Below are 20,218 nucleotides of genomic sequence, written 5' to 3'. Positions count from 1 at the left end.
CAGCTATGATTCTATAATGTGCGATCGAGTTCTTTCATTCTACTATTTGTAGCTTTTTTAAACCTGATCTGCGGGACTGAAAAACAAAACCAGTATTTGTGTGATTTAATACAGTAAGACAAAATATCCAGGGTGTATATGTTTGGTTAGGACAGCAAAAACGTTAAGGGCAAGTGTGGTTTTCAGATAATTCACTGATGATGTAAAATTCAGAAATACATGTGATTTCTGCATTTGGGAGTTTCATGCCATTGTTTCCTAGTAGCAAACTATGAAAACAGTAACCTTTACATTTTAAAGCTTGTCACACATCCCACACCTTTTGCTTCTCTCTCCATTTAGTGTTTGGGGTTTTTTTTCAATGAGATTCTATCTCAGTTAATCTCACTTTCTCTGTTTGTATTTTTAAGTTGTATTTTATGTGGTCTGAATATGACCGTCAGTATCTGAGCCAGTAAGTAATATTACCAGGTGTCAGGGTCATGCAGCAGATACCTGTGGTTATTTGTTCTTGGTTTTCCTTTTTTTTTTTTCTTTTTTTGTTGCTTTTGTTTTTAATGGCTTTTCCATCCTGTCCTTCGAGATCAGCCTCAAAGACTCGGCAAGAGACTGAATTTAACTTGGCTAAGGTGGTGCAATCCTCCGTTTCACTCTTTGTCTGCTACAAATCCTGGACTTTTCTAGGCCAGTCACTTCTTTAGCCAGAGACCACTTCTGTCTGCTTTATCATACTGTTTTCAGAAAGTTTTTAAACACCTCTTGGGAGTGAATGTGAACCGTGCCATCCAGCTTCTCTAGTGATTTATCCACATACAATTTGCATGCCTTCTTTTGCACCTGTATATCCTTTACAAGGCAGTTACCTATCCAGCAGGCAGGGAGTGCAGCCTGGCAGCAATTGTCAGCCTCAGATAACTGCACTTCTGTTAATGAACAAAACCTTGTCCAGAGTTTTATTTTCAGAAAATGGTTATAATATTTATGATCCATAATCCAATCTGTTTCAGGCAGATATTTATAAACCTTGTAGCTAGCCTGCCAGATATGACTTTTATGGAAGAATTTGTACTCACATTACTTATCATTGTTACTTAGTCTGACGCTTGAGTAAGGGTGGGGCAGATGTGGAAAAGGAATCCAGCTTTCTTGCAGCAGTGCGACAAACTGAGAGTGCTCAAGTTAAAACTAAGGATTCTGAGGAGGTCAGAAATTGTGAAATAGCTGACTGATGAGATGGTTGAAGGACACAAGAAAATGAGATGACTTTATAGTTTCTAGTATGACCGAGTTCTGGTAACAAATAGGAAAATTAGCCGAAGTAGTAAGGATAAAGAATTTTTTGAATAAGCTCAATGTTTTTATATTTATTTTTCTTTCTGTGTGAATTAAATTTGCTGCTTTAATCCAAAGCAATCTGTCAAGGATCTTCTACAAGTCAAAAGGCAGATAATCAAATTTCTGAATGTCACCTATATTTGCTGTCTACATTTCCAGAGAAGTGTGGTCAGACTTTCCTATTGTCACTTCTTTCAAGCCCATCACCTAAATTTGTCTGTATGGAATCCATAAAACAGCAGCTGCTTGCATTTTGGGGTGAAAAAAAATGAGAAAGCAATAATAACTCTGAGTATTTAGCATAGGGGCAACAAAGCAGATTAATTTAACAGGTTTCCTTATGCAACAGTGTTGCAAATACTAGAATCTTCACATACCCCAAAATCACATTAATACAGCCTTACTTAAAATTAATACTACTGAAGCATCACTTGAATAAATACAATGGATCTAATTTCTGTCCAATAATTTCTGGTTCTGGAAACCAGTAACTACAAAGCTAAAATAGTCTATTGCAAATGAAGAGTAATCAGAAATTAAATTAACTTTCAGAAAGAATTAATCATATAACTTTCATGTAGTACTATATTCTTTAGTACAGCTTCTTCATACGACTTGTCTCAAAAATGAAATTTCAACATCCTTTTCACACGCATTTTGCACATTGTGTGTTCCTCTGACACACAGACCACTAAAATATGGTTTTTTAAACAACATTATGAAATCCTGTTATCATAACCTGAAAGCCCAGCTTTGTGGTGGATCAGTCCCTAAACAAGCAAGTATGTGAGAATGTGAGAATCCCTGTCAAGATTCAAGATGCTCTATCTGATATGGATTAATTTTATGGTTTAATTTACAAGTATTGTATTCCTTGAAATTTTCTCTATATCTCTTTTTTGCCTGTTCCAAGCAGGTCCTTGGTTTGAACAGCCACTGGAATTCCATGTGTGTCTGATATAACTCAGGGAAAAGATTTGCACTGTAGTTTGAGATGACAAATAAGTATAAGCAGGGAACTGGTACAGTGTAGGTCTTCTTTTTTAAAAAAAAAAAAAATGCTGAAAAACTGTGAAATTCTAAGCAATCTTAAGTTTCATGCTAAATGAGACTTCCCATCTCTTAATTTGAAAACTATCCGAGTTTTACCATGCTGCAAATGTAATTAAAGTTTGATCAAACTAGTTGATCGGCTGTCTCTCCTTGGTCTGATGGTCTTTCAACCTCATTTGTCTTGTCCAAACAAGAGAAAAAACTCAAACTTTTACCCCTTAGTTGTACTCCTTACTATGTTTTGATTAAGTCCACTGCAGAACAACAATAGAACTACTACTATTTTGATAGTACTTGAGTGATCTTCAAATAAATCCTTGAATAGAGCATTTATTGATTTTACTAACTGGTCCAAATTGCAAGCTTTCACTCCTTCATGTGGGGCTGACTATACTGCGTTTAACTTGTGCTTAATTGCTTATGCCTTTCTCTGCAGTTCTCAAGAATTCATTATTTCTGCATCAGTATATTTCTAGTGGATGCCACAGTCAGGTTTATATATATTATATATTTATATTATATATTCATGTCTATATTAGTTTAATTTCTATATAATAATATAAAGTTCTGGAATTTTATCTCTGTTCTTTAATGAGTCAAAATGAAATTAGCTAATGAGGACATGTATTGAGCATTTAAATTCATTTGGCTGTTTGCATAATTCTCTATTAAAACCTTTAACATAAGGGAACTAACAAGGAATCCTAACAACACAAGGGATCCTAACAAAGCTTTTATTCATTCTTACAAATTAAAAGAATCCTTTCCTTTGAAGAAAGCAATTCAGTAAGATTATACATTGAAGATTCTGTAGCCTGAAATATAAGATCAGTAAAAGAATAAGAAAAAAAGAGAAAAGTTATATTTCCTTAATTAAAAGCCAATAGGTTATAGATTATTATCAGGTGATATAGACAGGTTTTAGCAGTTAAGCTGTGTACAGCTAATGTGTTTCCATTATACTAATGTATTGACTGTGGATCACTATACTCAAGGATATTTGCAGCATATTGTCAGTTGTATCATGTTTTAAAAATCGATTCATATTGAGAAATATGAGCACATTTGAGGCTATTCTATGCAAGTCCAGTTCCAAGATGTATGTGCTTATTTCAGCGTCACAATGAATGCATACGTTGTATTTATTTACCCTGTCTTGTGTTCCATAAAGATCGTATTTAGTAGCCCAATGCATCTCTTTTTGTATCCATAATGAAAAGGCTGTACAAATTGGGGAAAATGTCTGATGGTTTAGTAGAACAAGTGGGTTTTAATAATTTTTCCTTGATTATCTGACAAATTTATGAGACATCGGGGAATGAAATTTAAAACATGCTGCTACGGAATTTATACTTGAGAACAATCTTGGGATTTGCTTCCTACTCATTAAATATGATTTAGAGCTGTTAATTGAAAGGTATCGCTGTACTTCCCAGATAAGATAATTTCTAACAGAAGAGAAGCTAGAAAAATTGTGCTAATTTTAGGGAAGTTTTGTCTGGAGTTCTGGGGAGGTGAAAACTCGATAGAAGCTACATACAAAGTCATCATCAAACTTACATATTTATTACAATTTATATATGAATTTACCATGGCCATAATGGACTGTAATCCAAATATTCGTCTTTCTGTGTTTGCTTCTTGTTGGAATTGTAATGAAAGTGGGATCTGAGTAAAAGAAGTGCAACAGAAGAGCAGGTATTAAAAGTCCAGTCACAGTGCTTGTGTGTCAGTCCCACACCTGAATCAAAAAAAGCATGTTTCCAAAGACATAGTTGTGCTAATTGTGCAGAAACTGGAAATATGATACTATTAAAAAAAAAACTAAAAAAAACCAAAACAAACAAACAAAAAAACAAACAAAAAACAAACAAACAAAAAAAAACAAACAACCAGAAGGAAGTGGCTCCTCTACCCCCATCCTAGTAAGTACTGGTTTGGCCTTACTGCCTTGGGTAGTGTCACAAAGGCCAGTGAGATCCCCCCTCGCAGCAGTTTCAATACATATTTGCAGGTTCTGGCAGCTATGGCTACTGGGTTTAAATCAGTTAAGGTTGATTTAGTTATAAAGTGAGATACATTTTAAACAGCTCTCTAGTCCTATCAGATAACCACCGGAAAAACGGGTTTGTGAAATTTGTAAAGGGTCAGAAATGTGCTGCCCTCCTGTGACTGGACTTTTAATAACAGCTGGTTTTTCAAATCTGGTGAAAGAGCTGACCACTTGTACTCAGCACATCAGAAATTTTTCTCTGAGAGTTTCTATTGCACCAGCAAGTCATTAATTGTGCAGCTCTTCCACTGCAAAGCCTCTTTACTCATTGACCCTGAAGTGTGCAAAATGAAGTAAAACCCCAAAATAGCCAAGTAATCTATAACTAAACCTCAAACTTTTCTTATAAGCCTTAGCAGGTTCTGCACACTTCAGTGACCTCCATCTCTGGGGAATGAAAAATTGGTGCATTGAAGGAGGATATAGCTGGGTTTTTCTTTGTGAGACCCTCAGTTTTAGCTGTTACTGACAATTCCCTCAGTATAGGATTTTAATGTCTCCTTTGATGCTAGATTTTGCATGAGAAAAAAATGAAAAATGTTTCCACATAACCAGAGTCAAACTGGGTATTCCTCCAGCTAATAACTCCTTTGTTTTTCTTCCAGATGAGTACCACTGGATTTTTTTCTTTGCCTCATTTATTTTTTGTCAACTTTCATTTTATTATTGTTATGATTTTAAAATATGCACCATTCAGCTAGCTACACTGAAATATAAAACCTACAAATAAAAATGAACTCTGGTATTCTGCTTATCCTTCACTGCCTAATTAGATTCATTTTCTTACTTTGGAAGTGAGTGTGTGAATATTGACTGCTGAGGGTTAGAAGACTCCTTTCCTAGAAAAATGACAGAAATAGCAACAATAACAGAAATAGCAGATTAGGTTGTTGCAGAAAGCAACGTCAACATCTGACACTCAGAAAATTTCAAACTTCATATATTTATGATAGCCTGATATTATGAATAATGTAAAAGACAGCCTTCAATTTCTGCCTTGCCTTTATGTTGGACAGGTTGGATGGGGCTTTGAGCAACCTGGTCTAGTGGGAGGTGTCCCTGCCCATGGTAGGGGGTCAGAACTAGATGATCTTTAAGGTCCCCTCCAACTCAAACCATTCTATGATTCTGTGTTTTTCTGTCTGACTTTAATTTTTCCAACTGGAAGTGAAGATCTGTCCTGCTTGTATCCATGACCATGATTTAAATTTATTGTGCTTAAATTTTGAAAGCCCAGAGATCTTGAATTTTAGTATTCTGCAATTAAACTTAACAAGTTAGCCCATGCTTGCAAAACAAATATAAAGGTCTATTTCTAGTGTATTGACAGTGCAATGCAATGAAATTGTGAATGGTATGTGAATCAGTCTGCCTTAATATTTACTGCTTTAATGCACCCTGAATTTATGGGTGTGCATTTTGAAATGAGGTAATTATTTTAAATAGCACCTGTGTGGTTTTAGCTGAAGAAGCTGTGAAATTACATTGCCTTAAAATCATCACGAGGTTCATTTGTATGCACCACAGGCTGCTAGAGGGCAGAGGCAAGAGCAAAGAAGCAAATACCAGACTTGGCTTTCCATTCTGCTGTTGTGGGGAGGGGAAGGCAGGGTTGTGAATTTCACGGTGCCATGAATTGGAGTGTTCTGTAAAGTTGATTATTGTAATTTCAGTCTCTGCAGCTTGCAAAGATCATAGGCTGTACCTGAGAAATGTAGGCCAAGAGGGACCTCTGGAGGCCCCTCTAGTCCAACCTCCTGCTCAAAGCAGTGCTAACTTCTAAGTTGAGCAAGATTGTCCAGGCCCTTGGTTAAACAAGCTTTGAAAATCACCAGGGATGGATATTCCATCTCTTCTACCTTTTATTCTGAAGAATATTTCTTTATAGCTAATTGGAATTCCCTTTACTGCAATTTCTGACTATTGCCCTCCTGTCCTTTCATGGTGCATCTCTGGAACAGGTCTAGCTCTGCAAGCCAGCTTTGGGCAGCAGAAGCGAACAGTCATCGCTCCTCTTTTGCAAGCAGAAGAAAGCCTTTTCCTTGATTGGACTTTTCCATTTTAAATACATTTTTTTTACATTGCTTATGGCGCCCAAAACTAGCCTTGGTGTTCCAGATGTATCCTCGTTATGCCGAGTAGAAAGAAATAACCACTTCTTTTGCCTGCTGGCTAACGCAGCTGGGTATGTGGTTTGTCTGCATTGCTGCAAGGACATACTGCTGACTCATGTTCAGCTTCTCCCTCAGATCATTTTCTGCAGCGCAGGAATATGGACAGACAATTCTCAGCTTATTGCAGTGTATGAACTTATTCCTTCCTACATACATGGGTGTATTTGTTTCAGATACAAAAAGTACTTCTGGTTATTGTGGCTTAAACAGATTCACAGTCAAATTGCAATATGCTTTAAGAAAGAAAAAAACACCGAACTTAAACTGATGTCATTGTAAACATTAATTTAGTTTCTGTTGAGGATTTCACACTTACTAGAATTACAAATACATCATACCAAAGATATTTTTACACAAAAAGGTGTTGACAGCAATTGATTTTAGCTATGTGGCCAGGCAAGAAAAGGGGCCCTTGGGATATGCAACTTTGTACAGCAAACAAATGATAAATATTAGGTATTCTGCACTATTTGGATGGAAACATACCAGGCCTAAAGCATGCCATTTGATTTAAAAAACAAATTCTTCCAAAGATTTGCTGCAGGTATCAAAAAATTAATTCACTGTTAGCACTGTTACAAGCGCTTCATTCATTCATTCGTCACCATTGACACCGTTATCAGGGAAAGATTATGAATATCAAGTGGATTTTTTTAAGGAAACATTCTCTCGGGTGCTTGTTCTTTTCAAATGTTGGCTGTAGCCAGATCCAAGCATGTAAGTCCTTGGACCACCACTAGTTGCAGAAGAGGCCTTCTCTTTCCACTGTTTCTTGACAGAATCCTATCATGCAGCCTCCTAGCAAGCATCACCAGAAAGTTGTGCTGCTTGGAATTCATACTAATGTGATTACCCAATAATTGAAGTAGCAATTAAAAAATATTCTATGTGTGGGTTTTCATATTATTTATCTGCATCCATTTATCTCAGCAGTGAATTAATCATGACTGGGCTGACATGTCCATTGCTGTAAATTAATACAATCGCATTTGCACTTTGAGATAAGAGCATGTAACAGATGGATGAAAAGAAACTGTTTCCTTTGAATATATGTCAGTTTTTCAGCCAGGTATTTAAAAACAGATGAGGGACAAATTCTATCCTGGTTATGATCTTGCTGTATGATTAATTTCAACAAGATCACAAGATTTTCCTCTATGTATCTAGAGGGGGGACTGTTTTCATACAGAATGTTAGTTGTGAAAGAAGAAAGTATTCTATTTACACATACAGAAAAGGTTTCAAGCCTTTCAGGAAATCTGTTTGAAAACTATTTATGGTATTAGTATGCAAATTATATACTACACACTAAATGGGAATCTTGCAGTAAAGCACTCTGACAGGCATTTCACTATCTGAACTATGGTAGTCCAGTTAAAAAGGCAAAACAAAAAGAAAACACAGCTGGATGTAATTGTATCCAAACACATGCTTATTATGTTAATGGGGGCATACGAATAAAATAAAATGTTGTCCAGCAAAGGTTTTCCCAGAATGACTCAGTTATTGTAGCAAAATGTTCAAATAATGCAAGCTTTTGTGTTTGTTTTAATTGAAAACATGTTTCCTATTTATTCCTAAAAATTGACAGATGAAGTGTGGCAGCACCAGAGAAACAATAAATTCCATCTCATATCAAGTATTATTTTATTAAGTATTCTTCAGTTGAGAAGAAAATACGAATTGTGGCCGTGATCACATTAGGTATTTCCAGTGATATAATTTAAATCAAATTAGGAGATTGGTATTGTATGTCTTAAACTCCTACTGTTATCCCGGGTTGTCAGAGTAGTGATACACCTTTCCCTTTTGCACTGAAGCTTTCTGATGTTTCCCTGCCTGTGCCTTCTGGCTGCTGCTGCTGCTCTCCCATCAGCTTCCCGTCAGTCACACCGTGGTCTAATTTCTGCCCACACAGCCTCTCATGAATCTCCCTTAAGCATCCTACAGAAGTTTTACATCAGTGTGAGAGGTTTTAAGCAGCCAGGTGTTAGTAAGAATCCATTAGATGCTGTAGGTCAGTACTGGGTTGGGTCTTTTTCCAACCAGAAAAAGCTTTGGCCTTGTTTCATTCCTAAAAACCTCCCGGAATTCCTTGTTGTGTCCCTCACATCAATCTGCACAGCTCTGCAATGTAAATTATCTGGGCAAATTGCTGGATCTGTTCATACCAATTTACTGCTGGTGGACTCGAAATCTTTGAAGAGACTTTGCATCAGGTTTATGCTCCCTCCCTCCCTGGCCCTGCTTTGCTTTTTGTCCTTTCCATTTGTAAGACATGCTTTAACAAACCGTAACTGAAAACTAAACAAACAGTTTTGTGCCTTATGTAAGTTGCCTCTTATTCAAATCGTTTCATATAAGGGCTGTGCATATTGTTAAAAGCCTATGTCTTCTTCGCTGCCAGCTGCTACCATGGTCCTAAAGTAGATGCGTTGTTTTGCTTTTAACTTTATATCTCACTATACTGCCCTGTGAAATTGCTTTCTGCCTTTAAATTGACCATCATGAAGAATTTTGTATTTTTCTACCTGTCATTGTCTCTGACAGTTACATGTTATTCTGAGTTTAAAAACTAACATTTTTGTTCACAAGCACAAAGGATACCTTCCCTAATCTAGGTCAATAGGCATGTCAATGCAGTCTTGAGAACATTATCTAAGTGCCTATTTTTATTCTTAGTGATGAGGAACTGTTTATACTGCAAATGTGATATGAGCAAACACACATTACTTTAAAATAATGATATATTAATTTAAAATTAATGGATAAAAAGTCAGTCTGTTACTTAAAATATTTCCCTGAGGCAAAATACCCCTGGCCTGTTTAATGAAATGTGTTTGTTTCTTGGTCCTGCCTATGTAAGAAATGTTTAAATTTTGTCTGTGAATACTTGCAAGCCACTTAAGCATTTTACATTATGATAAGAAAACAAAGCTTGTATCATTAGTGTGATAAAAAGTCCAGCTTGGTTGTGTGGCAAGCAAATTCTACATCTGCTACTCCCATTAAAAGAAACCTAACCTACTTTCACTAAAAATTTGCTACTGCTAGAAAGCAGATTTTGTACTTCCCACTGTCAGTGGAAGATGTAATCCCTGTAAAATCAATAGATAAAACTCACCTGAGAGCGTACACTTATTATTAGTTGTTTCCAGCAACGGTTAAAGAACAGATTTCTGCACAGAGTTTGTGCTTAGAGGGAAGTGTCAAAGGCAGATGAATTATGAGACACTAGAGGACCTGTGTCCTTTGGGATGCTATAGAATTGTGAGAAAGAACCTTTTAAGGCCAAACCATATGTGTTGAGAGTCATTCTGTTTAGACTGTCCATCCTTTTCTTTTCTTTTTTGACAAACAAATCTCATTTTGGCACATTTTCTTACCTGTTTTGAAAAAAGATCATCTTTTAAAAAGTGACCCAAAACCAGATGCTCCTGAAAGGAGCCTGGGGTCCACAGCAGAGGTCAGTAATGCAAAACTCGATTTATTTTATCTCATTAGGTCAACCACGCTTAGAGGGGATAGCTAGAATGCAAATTGTATGCTTCTGTGACAAAGCTAAAACAGAAACATGTGATTTGTTTCCATTGAAAATCTTGAGAATTTATTTTATTTCAAGTTCACAATGTCATGAGCACGAAACATGTGGTCTTCAGTGTCTCACTCTGAAATGCCCAAATAAGCCAATAGCAATTTGATTTTAGCTGGTACGTGTTTGTTCTGCAAGCATGTATGCATTTGGATATTTTCTGCTCCTCTGTACATTGCTTTCAGTACTTTCAGCATAAAAATATACAGTAAAACTTGTCTTAAAAAACATCACAGAGTCCAGCAAACAAAGCTGTATAGCAGAAGATCCTCTCTTACAATAAGCCAGGTAGAATGGTACTTGAGATGCTTCCTGAGACTAAACGTTGCTTAGGTTTTTGGGACTATTACAGAAAGACATCAAATTGTTATATGCATCCGGTTATTTATTTCCTTAGCCTTACAAACTGAATTGCAGTATCTCCATGAAAATAGTATGGAGTTCTTTCATAGCTTTTATCCTTGTGCTTTCCCTTCTTTTTCTTTTAATAGCCTGGATGTGTAAACACTACTGAAGTGGATATAAAAAAATCTTCAAGAATGAGAAATCCACATAAAACAAGAAAGGTAAATACTGTTATTACACCAGAAGCAGGAGGTGAGGGTAATTTATAGCATGAAGTTCCATGGTTTCTTAAAACAATTTTTTCTTACAGCTGCAAAGAACAAATACATGAACCTATATTATTATTTCATAAGCTCTTAAATAAATAAGTATTAACAAATTTTCTAATATCAAGTAAATGCTGTCACTGATGAAAGTCTTTTGGGAAATACACAGAATATATGAAAATAAAATTTATTTTTGCATGCTTTATTCATGTTTAGTAGATTGAATAAGGCATGCTGTAATGTTCCTGCTGGTAATTCAGGAAAGATAAATTTAAAGTGCAGTGTAAACTAGAAAAGTAATTCTTCTTGTGCTGGTCGTAATTAAAAGGGTGTCTCTAGTTTGCAGTTGTGCCCCAAATGGTTGACCAGAAATTGTGGAGGAAATTAGCTTCATCTAAACTAGGATCCAGACATGAACAGCATGAGCTCTCTAGGGATGTATAGACAGATCGGAACAACACTTCTCTCAAATTCTTTGTATCTTAATACTTACTCCTACTCTAAAGTACTTCCTCTCAGGTATATGTGTGTATCAACTCATGGAAAAATATTTTTTAAAAAGGAAAGTGGATTTAGAGAAAGTTTTATCTTCACTTATTTACTTTAGTGAAAGGTCAAGTTTAATGTAATTTACCAAGTAGTAATTGCAAATCTGGGAGTCATCCAAATAAGCCATTGTGATTGTCTACCTTTCAGGGTGCTGTTTCTTCTTTTCCTATCAGTCATCTCGACTTACCATAATAACTGCCTTTCAGTGTCATCAAATCCTTTTACTATTTATTTACTATGCTGTTAAATAAAGACTATGTTTACTATGCTGTTAAATAAAAGTAGATCCTGTGTTCTATGGCATTATGAAATTGTGGGATTTGAGGGGTCTTTATTTTACACCATGGTATAAAGGCACTATTTTGTCTGAGTGCATGGTTTATTTGCAATTTCTTTATAAAAAGATGATCTCGTCCAACTTCTTGAGCACACTGAACTAAAATGTCACAGTTACTATGGGTATGTGTAGAAAGCATTGTCAGAAAGTAACTGTCATTGTTCCATGTTTTTGTGTAGTCTGTCTATGGCTTACAAAACGACATTCGAAGTCACAGCCCTACCCACACACCAGTACCAGAGACTAAGCCACCCACAGAAGATGAACTACACCAAGAGGTTTGAAAAATGACTGCAAACATATACTTTTAAATTACCTTTTTAGGAAGTAGGTATTAAACCAAAAATTATCGTAACTCACAGGGCTTTTGTTGTTCAGGCTAGATCTAGCAGATGTTTAGTAGGCCTTTTCCTTGTTTCAGGGCATACAGATTTAGGTATGTAACTGCTATTAAAACTAGGGAGACGAACACTGACATTTTTTTATATCTTGTGTTGCACAATTAAAGGCAGTGAGCAGCAGGCAGGCCAGTTTGTAGGCTCTTTGCGCAACTAAGACCATTAGCCCCTTTAGCAGTAGACAGCTTGCTTTTCCTTTCAACACTGATTCAAGATTTGGGAGTATATTTACCTCTCCATGTATGCACATAGAGGTTCACAGATTTATCTACTGTTAATGCTTCATGGAACTTTCCTAAGATGTTAGAACTGGGAGAAGGTAAATGTCAAAAGAATTAGTAGTTCTCTTCAAAAATCTAAAAAAAAAAAAGGCTAATTGGATTTCTGTTAATGAACCTTTAGGGAAAATGTTATACTGGGTCCTTTTTTGTCTCTGTACGATATTCTCTCTTTGATGGAAAATTCCATTTATTTTAGAAGTCCACTGGTTATTTTAACTCAAATATATTTCTCTTCCATGCCCTAATATAAATTAAGGTTAAATTACAGCCCTAATAAAAAGGTATGGAAATAGAGTCAAAAAATGAATTGCTCACAAAACTCTTTGCCTTCCTTTCTTGCAGATTAAGCATTGGCAAATGCAATTAGACAGACATAGATTAAAAATGTCAAAAGTTGCAGAGAGGTAAGTATATTGTCATATCGTTTTTTTTAATTAGACTGACAAGTATTGGGAAAATATCAGTATGAAAATAGCTTCAAAGAAAGAGGGACAAAGGAGCTCAGGTTTCCTAGAAATAACAGTTGAGATTTCACTTTAAGTGGAAGGTATGAAATTCTTTACTGATAAAAGATGGCCCAGATATTCTGTGATACATTTATGATAAACCCAAGAGTCACTGAATGAACCTCAGACCACGTGGTCACAAGTTTAACCTTGCACCGGCAGGGAGGCTAAACGGAAAAAAGGTCTGGGGTTACCATTTTGGTATTTCAAAAGGACAATCACTGATAAAGGGAGGGAACTGTTTGGCAGAGCTGTCTGGGTGAAGAGCCTGGTGCTTGAACAAAGTGAGTCTGAGCTTACTTCAGGTCAGAGGATGTAACACTAGTAGGAATCTTTCTCCAAATGAGACCAAAATTTGTCAGAAATGGGCTAGAAAGCAAATAAAACAAAAAGCCCCTTGGAAATACTAACTGCAGCATATGTAGTGAAGAGGTAGAGAAAAGGAATGTTCTATTTTATTTATCAAGTACAGAGAGAGTGAAAATTGAGCTGCATAAGACTTAGTAAAGGAAATTATGCCAAATACAAATGGTTCTTCATCCTCTCATATATGTTTGTGTGTCTACTTATATTTGTGTATGTATGCATAAACTTAAAACCACACATATATATAAAGAGAACAAGTTAAGAATATGTGTTTGCTGAACAGTAACAGTAGAAATGGAGACTAAATATAATATGAATAGCAATGAAAAAAAAAAATATTTGTCCTCATTTGTCCAGAATTTTCAATAATTATGGGGCAAAAGGAAATGGAAAGCAGGAATAAGGGCATGGGAGATGTAAATTACCAGAACGCAAGCAAAACTTTTTCAACTGAGTCAGACCAATTCATGAATACTGAAGAATTTGGAGGAAAACACGGCATTTTTTGGAAAGCAATACACCTGGGAGTAGTGCCATTTGATTAGGAAATACTAAAAATATTAGATGTACTTAAAAGAGGAAGAAAGGCGTCATAGCAGCTGCAGGGCCAATAAATATGACCTGAATACCATGCTGTGTTTTAGAACAGGTTTTAAAGGAACTGATAATTTAAACCGTAGGGTTATAAACCATGTTCCTTTGTGAAAGCAAATGTGCATGGAAGCGGTTGCTTGATTTAATTTATCAGTGCCTGAAGGACCCCCAAAAGGAGCTATGTGGAAGTAATGGGGAAGTTTGTCATTTATTTTATATTATTTCAGCTCTTGAAAAGACTGAGCCACCCCTCCTTCTTCAGAGGTCCACTTTTAAAAGGCTTGAGCAAACCTACTTTAGCTTGAGCATGTAGCTGACTTTTGAGTATGTGCGTGCCCGATTACCATGGTTCAGTTGGTGCAAGTAACTTGTTGACTGGCTAAACTGATCAGGTTTCCTCACCTCTTGACATGACAATGTTTGATTCTTTTGTTTTCCTAGTCTATTAGCTTATACAGAGCAGTATTTGGAATATGATCCTTTTCTTGTGCCCCCTGATCCCTCAAACCCTTGGATATCAGATGACACCACTTTCTGGGAACTGGAGGCAAGGTATATAATTTTATTTCTTCCTTTGGACAAAGGGGTATAACAGGCTTTTCTTGAAATGTGAAGATGTCAGTCAGAAGTAGGCAAATACTGAGCCAAAAGGGCAGTGCAGTATCCTTTTGGTCTTTGCAGCTTTACAGTTTTATAAAATGGGAAGAGCTGTGGATTAATAAATCTGTGTAAAAGTTAGAGTAACAAGTTTCCGAGGTTCCCATGTGAGGAAAAAGGGCACCTTTAAAAATCTGATAGCATTTTTGAGTTGGAAGTCCTATTCTTCTGTGTAAATGCGTGCATATTAACTTCATCCTTGTTGCTCCTCTCTGCACATTGCACAGATATGAGCTATCTGGAAAGTGGAAAGCAATCTCGAAGTGAAAAGTCTGTGGCTGAACTTTAAGATGGTCTAAATTACAAACACAGAGTATGAGAATACTGAAGTACTGCTCATTGTGTGTTCTGTGTTTTTTCAATTCTGTAGCAAAGAGCCAGGACAACAGAGGGTGAAACGGTGGGGGTTCGGCATGGATGAAGCTTTGAAAGACCCTGTGGGAAGAGAGCAGTTTCTCAAATTCCTGGAGTCAGAATTCAGTTCAGAAAACTTAAGGTAAATGAGAGTGACTTTGGTTTTTACTACTTTGTAAGGTACATTGATGTTTTTTTTTTTGTCTGATGCTTTTCATTTTTTGAACCCTTAAAATATTTACCTCTCAGAATCCATTCATGCACATTGCCTCCTGCTCCCATATTCAGGCTGAGGGGAAGATTGATACAGTTAGCAGAGACTCAAATGAAGCATATTGTCCCATGCATGTCCAACATTTGGTCAAACTACCATGTAAGAGTTTTTCTCTCAGCTCATTTCATTAAACAGGTTTAAAACATTGATCTGTTCAAAGCCTGTTCAGTATATTTTATTAATCCAATATTATGAGAACAGTAAAATTAAAAGAAAGATTTTGTTAAAAAATAAATAAAGGATTTTAAAGTAAAATTCACAGACTCACTGTTGGTCAGGTCTGTTGGGAACATTGGTCTTTTAAGTATCTCCAACAAGATTCTAGTACCCGTGGATCTAACACAGCAAAAGCAGTGTGACAGCTGGCTCTCAGATTCCTCAGTAATCACAAAATGGAAAGGTGTTGCTATTATATGAGACTTAAATACTATTTTCTTTTGAAGTACATACACAGAATTACTTTTAAGTGAAGGACAACATTTATTTGATTCTAAACGATAGCCCATCCACTGGCTAATAGTATGTATTGCTGTTGCTGTTCTAAGGAAGACATGTCTTGGTAAGAATTACTTCAGAAGGATTAATAACAGCCTTTCTATAGATAAGACAAATTGTATGTAGTAAAAAAAGCATAGATGACATATTTTTCTGTTGTCAGATGTCATCTATATCACTTCCCATTTGCCAAAAGTTTAAGGAGTATAAAATCCTATTTGCACACATTCTAGAGCTCAGAAAAATCACAAATGACTTTTTTCTGTGACAGTTCTCAGTCTAAAGTGGTGCAGCATAGTCTTTCATACTAGTTACTTTTATGTAGCATCTTGCAAGACCCATTTAGCATTTTGCGATATGGGTTCATAAATCCTGAGTAATTGCACAGACCTCCTTGTTAATGTAAGTTTATCAGCAGAATAACTGCAGGTGGACCATATTCATATTCAAATATTGAATTCAAACAGGCTGACTGTGCTCGTATTCAAGCACAGAATTTTGCATCATAAATTTATATTAGATACTTTAGACTTTATGATGTTTTCCAACTTCTTTGTTTGCCATTACCCTCATGAAAATATGGCCCAATCTATATGTGTATGTTGATAACTTCATTAGTGACAGATACAGATGTTTTTTAATTAAAAAATCCAAGTGATGAAATGAAATTTTAAAAATCAGAATAATACCAAGAAAAGAAAAGGTAACTTTTTTATTTCAAGAGCATCCTGGTAATTCCTTATGCAGAGCAGCTGTTCAAACACAAACCTCTCCCACTCAGTGTGTGCTGCACTTTATGCTTTTCTGTGATTAATTTGTCTCTCTGCCAACTAGACTGTTACCCACATAATCCCTAGGTCTTTTTTCTAATCCTATTTACAACACTAACCACAGGCAAACTGCAAGTGACTGATCCAGAAAAAATTCCCTAGAGAAATTTGTCCAGAGCTCATTCCTTGACATGTTGTCTACTTTTCTGTCTCTCTCTCTGAATTCTTATACTGGCATTATAAATTATAATATCTGAGCAAAGGTGAATCTGAGCTTAAAGTTTGTCCCTGGCAAGAATCAGGCAGGGAATCAAACTTGCACTGAAAAGGTGCTTTCTGTGATGATTAGCCAAAGGAAAACTGCCTCACAAGCTCAGAATTATCTTTCTAAAGTCTCAAAATGTAAGGAAATCAGTCCAGTATTAGGCTCACACAGTAAAGTCAGGTTAGAAAACATGATTTTTTAAAGCCTGTTATGTGTGGGAGTCAAAATGTTACAGATCTCAGTAAAAGAAATTAAAAGCTTGATGTTTTCAGGCATTATGTCTGAATAAAGCTGAAATTGAAAAGATCACCTATGTCTTTGCTCACCCTTTAACCCCATGGTGGCAATTTGTTTTTTTTTAGGGGAGATTTTTTTGGATTTGACAGCCACCATGAGAAAAAGATTCATTTCTGTCCATATCTTCTCACTCCAAAAAAGTGAACTTGAGTCAGTGGCTGGCTCTTGTCCTTTTTACAGATCTAATAGTGATAATGATGATTTACAACAAGCACAGTCAAACCTACCCTGAGATAGACAGCTGTGACCTTGAATTCAAGCTACCAAGTGCGGTACACAGGATACAGCAGGGAACTGCAGACACTACAGAGAGGTTCAGTATTAGCTAAGTCTCCCACCTCGCTTTGGTGAAAGAAATACTGAAACTGTGAAATAAGTCTACCAGATTCATCTTTTCTATTCAAGTGTGATTATGTTACATAGCTAAACGTCCCAGTGTTACTATTTCGTTAACTTGAACTGCGAGTGCCTAAGCTGCCTGAGAATCTCATTCTTATTGGATATAGATCCTGTCCTAAGAGACAGAACAAGGATGAAGAAACTTGAGTTGTGAGTTAAAACTAGGAAGAGTATAACAATTAGGAATGCAACCAAGTTTCACCTTACTCTATCTCAAGGCTTTTTTCTTTGCCTGTAAATCGGGATTAATAGTATTTCACTCTCTAATGGGGTGTTTTAATGCATAGCAAAGGAATAAAACTGCCTAAGCAGTTCTCTCAGCGTGGTAGCTTCATTACAGTGACTGAAGTTTGCTAGCCCCCAGTTTGGAGTCTGCATTCACCTAATGCAGGCTATGACTTGTAATGTCTTGTTAGCATGAAGATTTTTTTTGAGGGATTGCTTTGTATGCTGCTCACTACACAAAACAAAGAGCTAATGAGACATACGATTTGGATAATAGATTTATAAATTTCCCACTGCCTATTACAAAAATGGTGGCCATCGTTTAAAATTCACAAGACATAAGTTTGAGCATGATCCAACACTACCAAGCATGGTCACAAAGCTGTCCAAGCACTGAAAAAGGACTTTTTAAAGACAGCAAGATAATGAAATGAATCTTACTGCTATATGGCACCTGTAAACCTAATTTTGTTACAAAAGAAAGAAAATCCCCATTCCTCTCCACATCTTTGCTTTGTCTGTAGTACTGCAGAATTCTTTGGAAAGTTAGTATGCATATGCTCACTGCAGGTTTGCTCCCCAGTGGTTGTTTTGTAGGAATTGCTGCCTAGATCTAAATGGTTTCAGGTCTGCCAACCTGAAAGCCTGTCCAAGTTGTCACACAGTATTGCACTAGGTGCAATCTCCAAGGCAGAACTAAGACTGCAGAAGCCTCCTAGGATAGTGAAAGGAGAATGGTGTCAGGACATCTTCCATGATGTGCAGAAAGAAAAGCCACTGGCTCCCTTGCCCCTTCCTTTGATTCTTATTCATTAGCTTCCATAATATATGAGTAAATAGGGAATAGGGGCTTTGAGTTCTGGTTGTCCCGAAAAAGAATAAAGGGACTAAAGAGTTAGCTAGATTTAGATGTTTTCTCTCAATGAATTTTCTCTGACCATCCCCCTGCAGGCTGAGATTTTGTGAGCTGCTTATTTTGGACTCATCCATTAAAGTTGTAGAAATGTTCTCTACATAGAGATAGAGGCTTCCATTATGTCCCATAGGAAAAAAAAAACCAAAACCCTAACACATACACTACTGAACATTTGCAGTTGTGCCTACAATGTGATTCAGTCACAGTGCTTAATTTTATGTTTAATTTACTTCGGTGGTTCTGGCTATTCTCCTAACACCATAACAATGCTTTTAGTTGAGAGGAGGGAGAATGGTGCTGTAAAATTCTTTTTAGTACAGCTTGTATCACTTTCATTTTTTTTGCTCTTTATTACTGATAACCACTCTGATGACTTTAAATGCAAGACACTTCTGTTTTCTCTGATGGTGGAGGTGTTCTGCATGTTATAATGTATGAAGATTGATTAACTGTAGTTGATGTCTGTCCTGCAAGTCTGAACAGAAGTGTTGGTAATGATACTTTCCCACACTGTGTGGGAACTGATAATGTTTATCCTTCACACTGTTTATTACATTGATTATGAGGCCCTGTTTTGGTTGCTAATAACTTGACCAAAATTTAATCCTCAAGGCTGAAATTGCCTGTTCTTTATTTCTAATTCAGACTCAAGCTTAAACTCCAAGTCCCAGCAATGTTGCCACTTCTTCAGATTAGATAAGGAACTAGTTGCAAGATTAAATGTTTTTCTCTGTCATTATATTGAAGATCTTCAGCCCTACCACGTCTTGAAGCTTGAAGTTATACTTGACAAGAAGGTGGACACCAGGAATCAGAGTAGTCTTTCCTATCTCTAAAAAAAAAAGAATGGTAGCTGATTTTCTCCATGGAGTTTATTAAGGTTTTTGTTTGTTTTTGCTGAAAATGCTGAATGGTCTGTCCCCTGACCTGTTGTGTCACATGCACTGGGTGCAAAGCCCACATAATTCCCCCTTCATTGTCTCCACACTGCCTAAACCTCACACATTTTGTGGAGAATCACTGCAGCCTTCCTCTCTGTGTTCCTGTGTGCTAAGTTTAACTGATTAGCTTGATCTGGGATTTGCTGATGGCTACATCTGACATTTTGGTCAATTAATGGGACAGAACCTGTGTTGCAGCTGTGTTGCTGTGCTGTATATCTGGCAATGCCAGCATCACTTTGAAAATAATCCAGCTGGAGGACATAATCCGTAGATGTCTTGCAACATGAGTCTTACCATGTCATGTGGCTGGATGTGTAACTGTCACATGCTATACACTGTCACTCGGCTACACATCTGGTGTGTGACCCAGTGTGTGGCAGCCCAGATGATGGGACAGAAGACAACAGTAAGGTTTAGATCAAGCTACTCAGGTCTCTGTTCAAATGGTATTGAGCAGCTTCTACAGAGGTCTCACAGACTCCAGCTTTATCTGTGCTATTGGTTGCCATGGGATATTCAGAAAAGTTATTTTTGAAGACGCAAGAAGTGGCAGCCTTATTTCTGGAATTTCCTAACTTTGCATATTTGACTTTAACTCTGTGGGAGGAGGGCAGGCATTTTTTTCTTGAAAGATCAGTAAGTAGATTGAAATGTTAAGAAGTGTGTTAGCTGTAAAGCACCCTAGACATAACATACCACAAAAATCAGCATTTTCTTTCCACTTTACAGAGGTTTCTATATTTAGAACCTCACAGTTTCAATAGGTATTTTGA

At 36.6% G+C, this 20,218-nt stretch overlaps 1 protein-coding gene across 7 annotated transcripts in view; it reads left to right on the top strand.

Annotated features, from left to right (window-relative positions):
- Positions 1-20,218, top strand: part of RGS7 (regulator of G protein signaling 7) — a 251,969-nt gene that overhangs the window by 197,923 nt on the left and 33,828 nt on the right. For all 7 annotated transcript variants that reach the window (XR_008972805.1, XR_008972804.1, XM_057414557.1 and 4 more), the window contains 5 exons: positions 10,699-10,773; positions 11,884-11,982; positions 12,726-12,787; positions 14,291-14,401; positions 14,877-15,002. Coding sequence is in view for 5 of the 7 variants with exons in the window: in XM_057414557.1 (XP_057270540.1) it covers positions 10,699-10,773; positions 11,884-11,982; positions 12,726-12,787; positions 14,291-14,401; positions 14,877-15,002 (473 nt within the window). In the remaining 2 variants the exon portion in view is untranslated. The remainder of the gene's footprint in view (positions 1-10,698; positions 10,774-11,883; positions 11,983-12,725; positions 12,788-14,290; positions 14,402-14,876; positions 15,003-20,218) is intronic.

Source organism: Pezoporus wallicus, unplaced genomic scaffold (genome assembly GCF_028554395.1).
Source record: "Pezoporus wallicus isolate ANWC-B61680 ecotype Strahan unplaced genomic scaffold, APGP_CSIRO_Pwel_v1 contig_8042, whole genome shotgun sequence".
Classification (NCBI taxonomy): Eukaryota; Metazoa; Chordata; class Aves; order Psittaciformes; family Psittacidae; genus Pezoporus; species Pezoporus wallicus.
The sequence above is the reverse complement of the archived record's forward strand: the minus strand, read 5'-3'. Positions and strand labels throughout refer to the sequence as shown.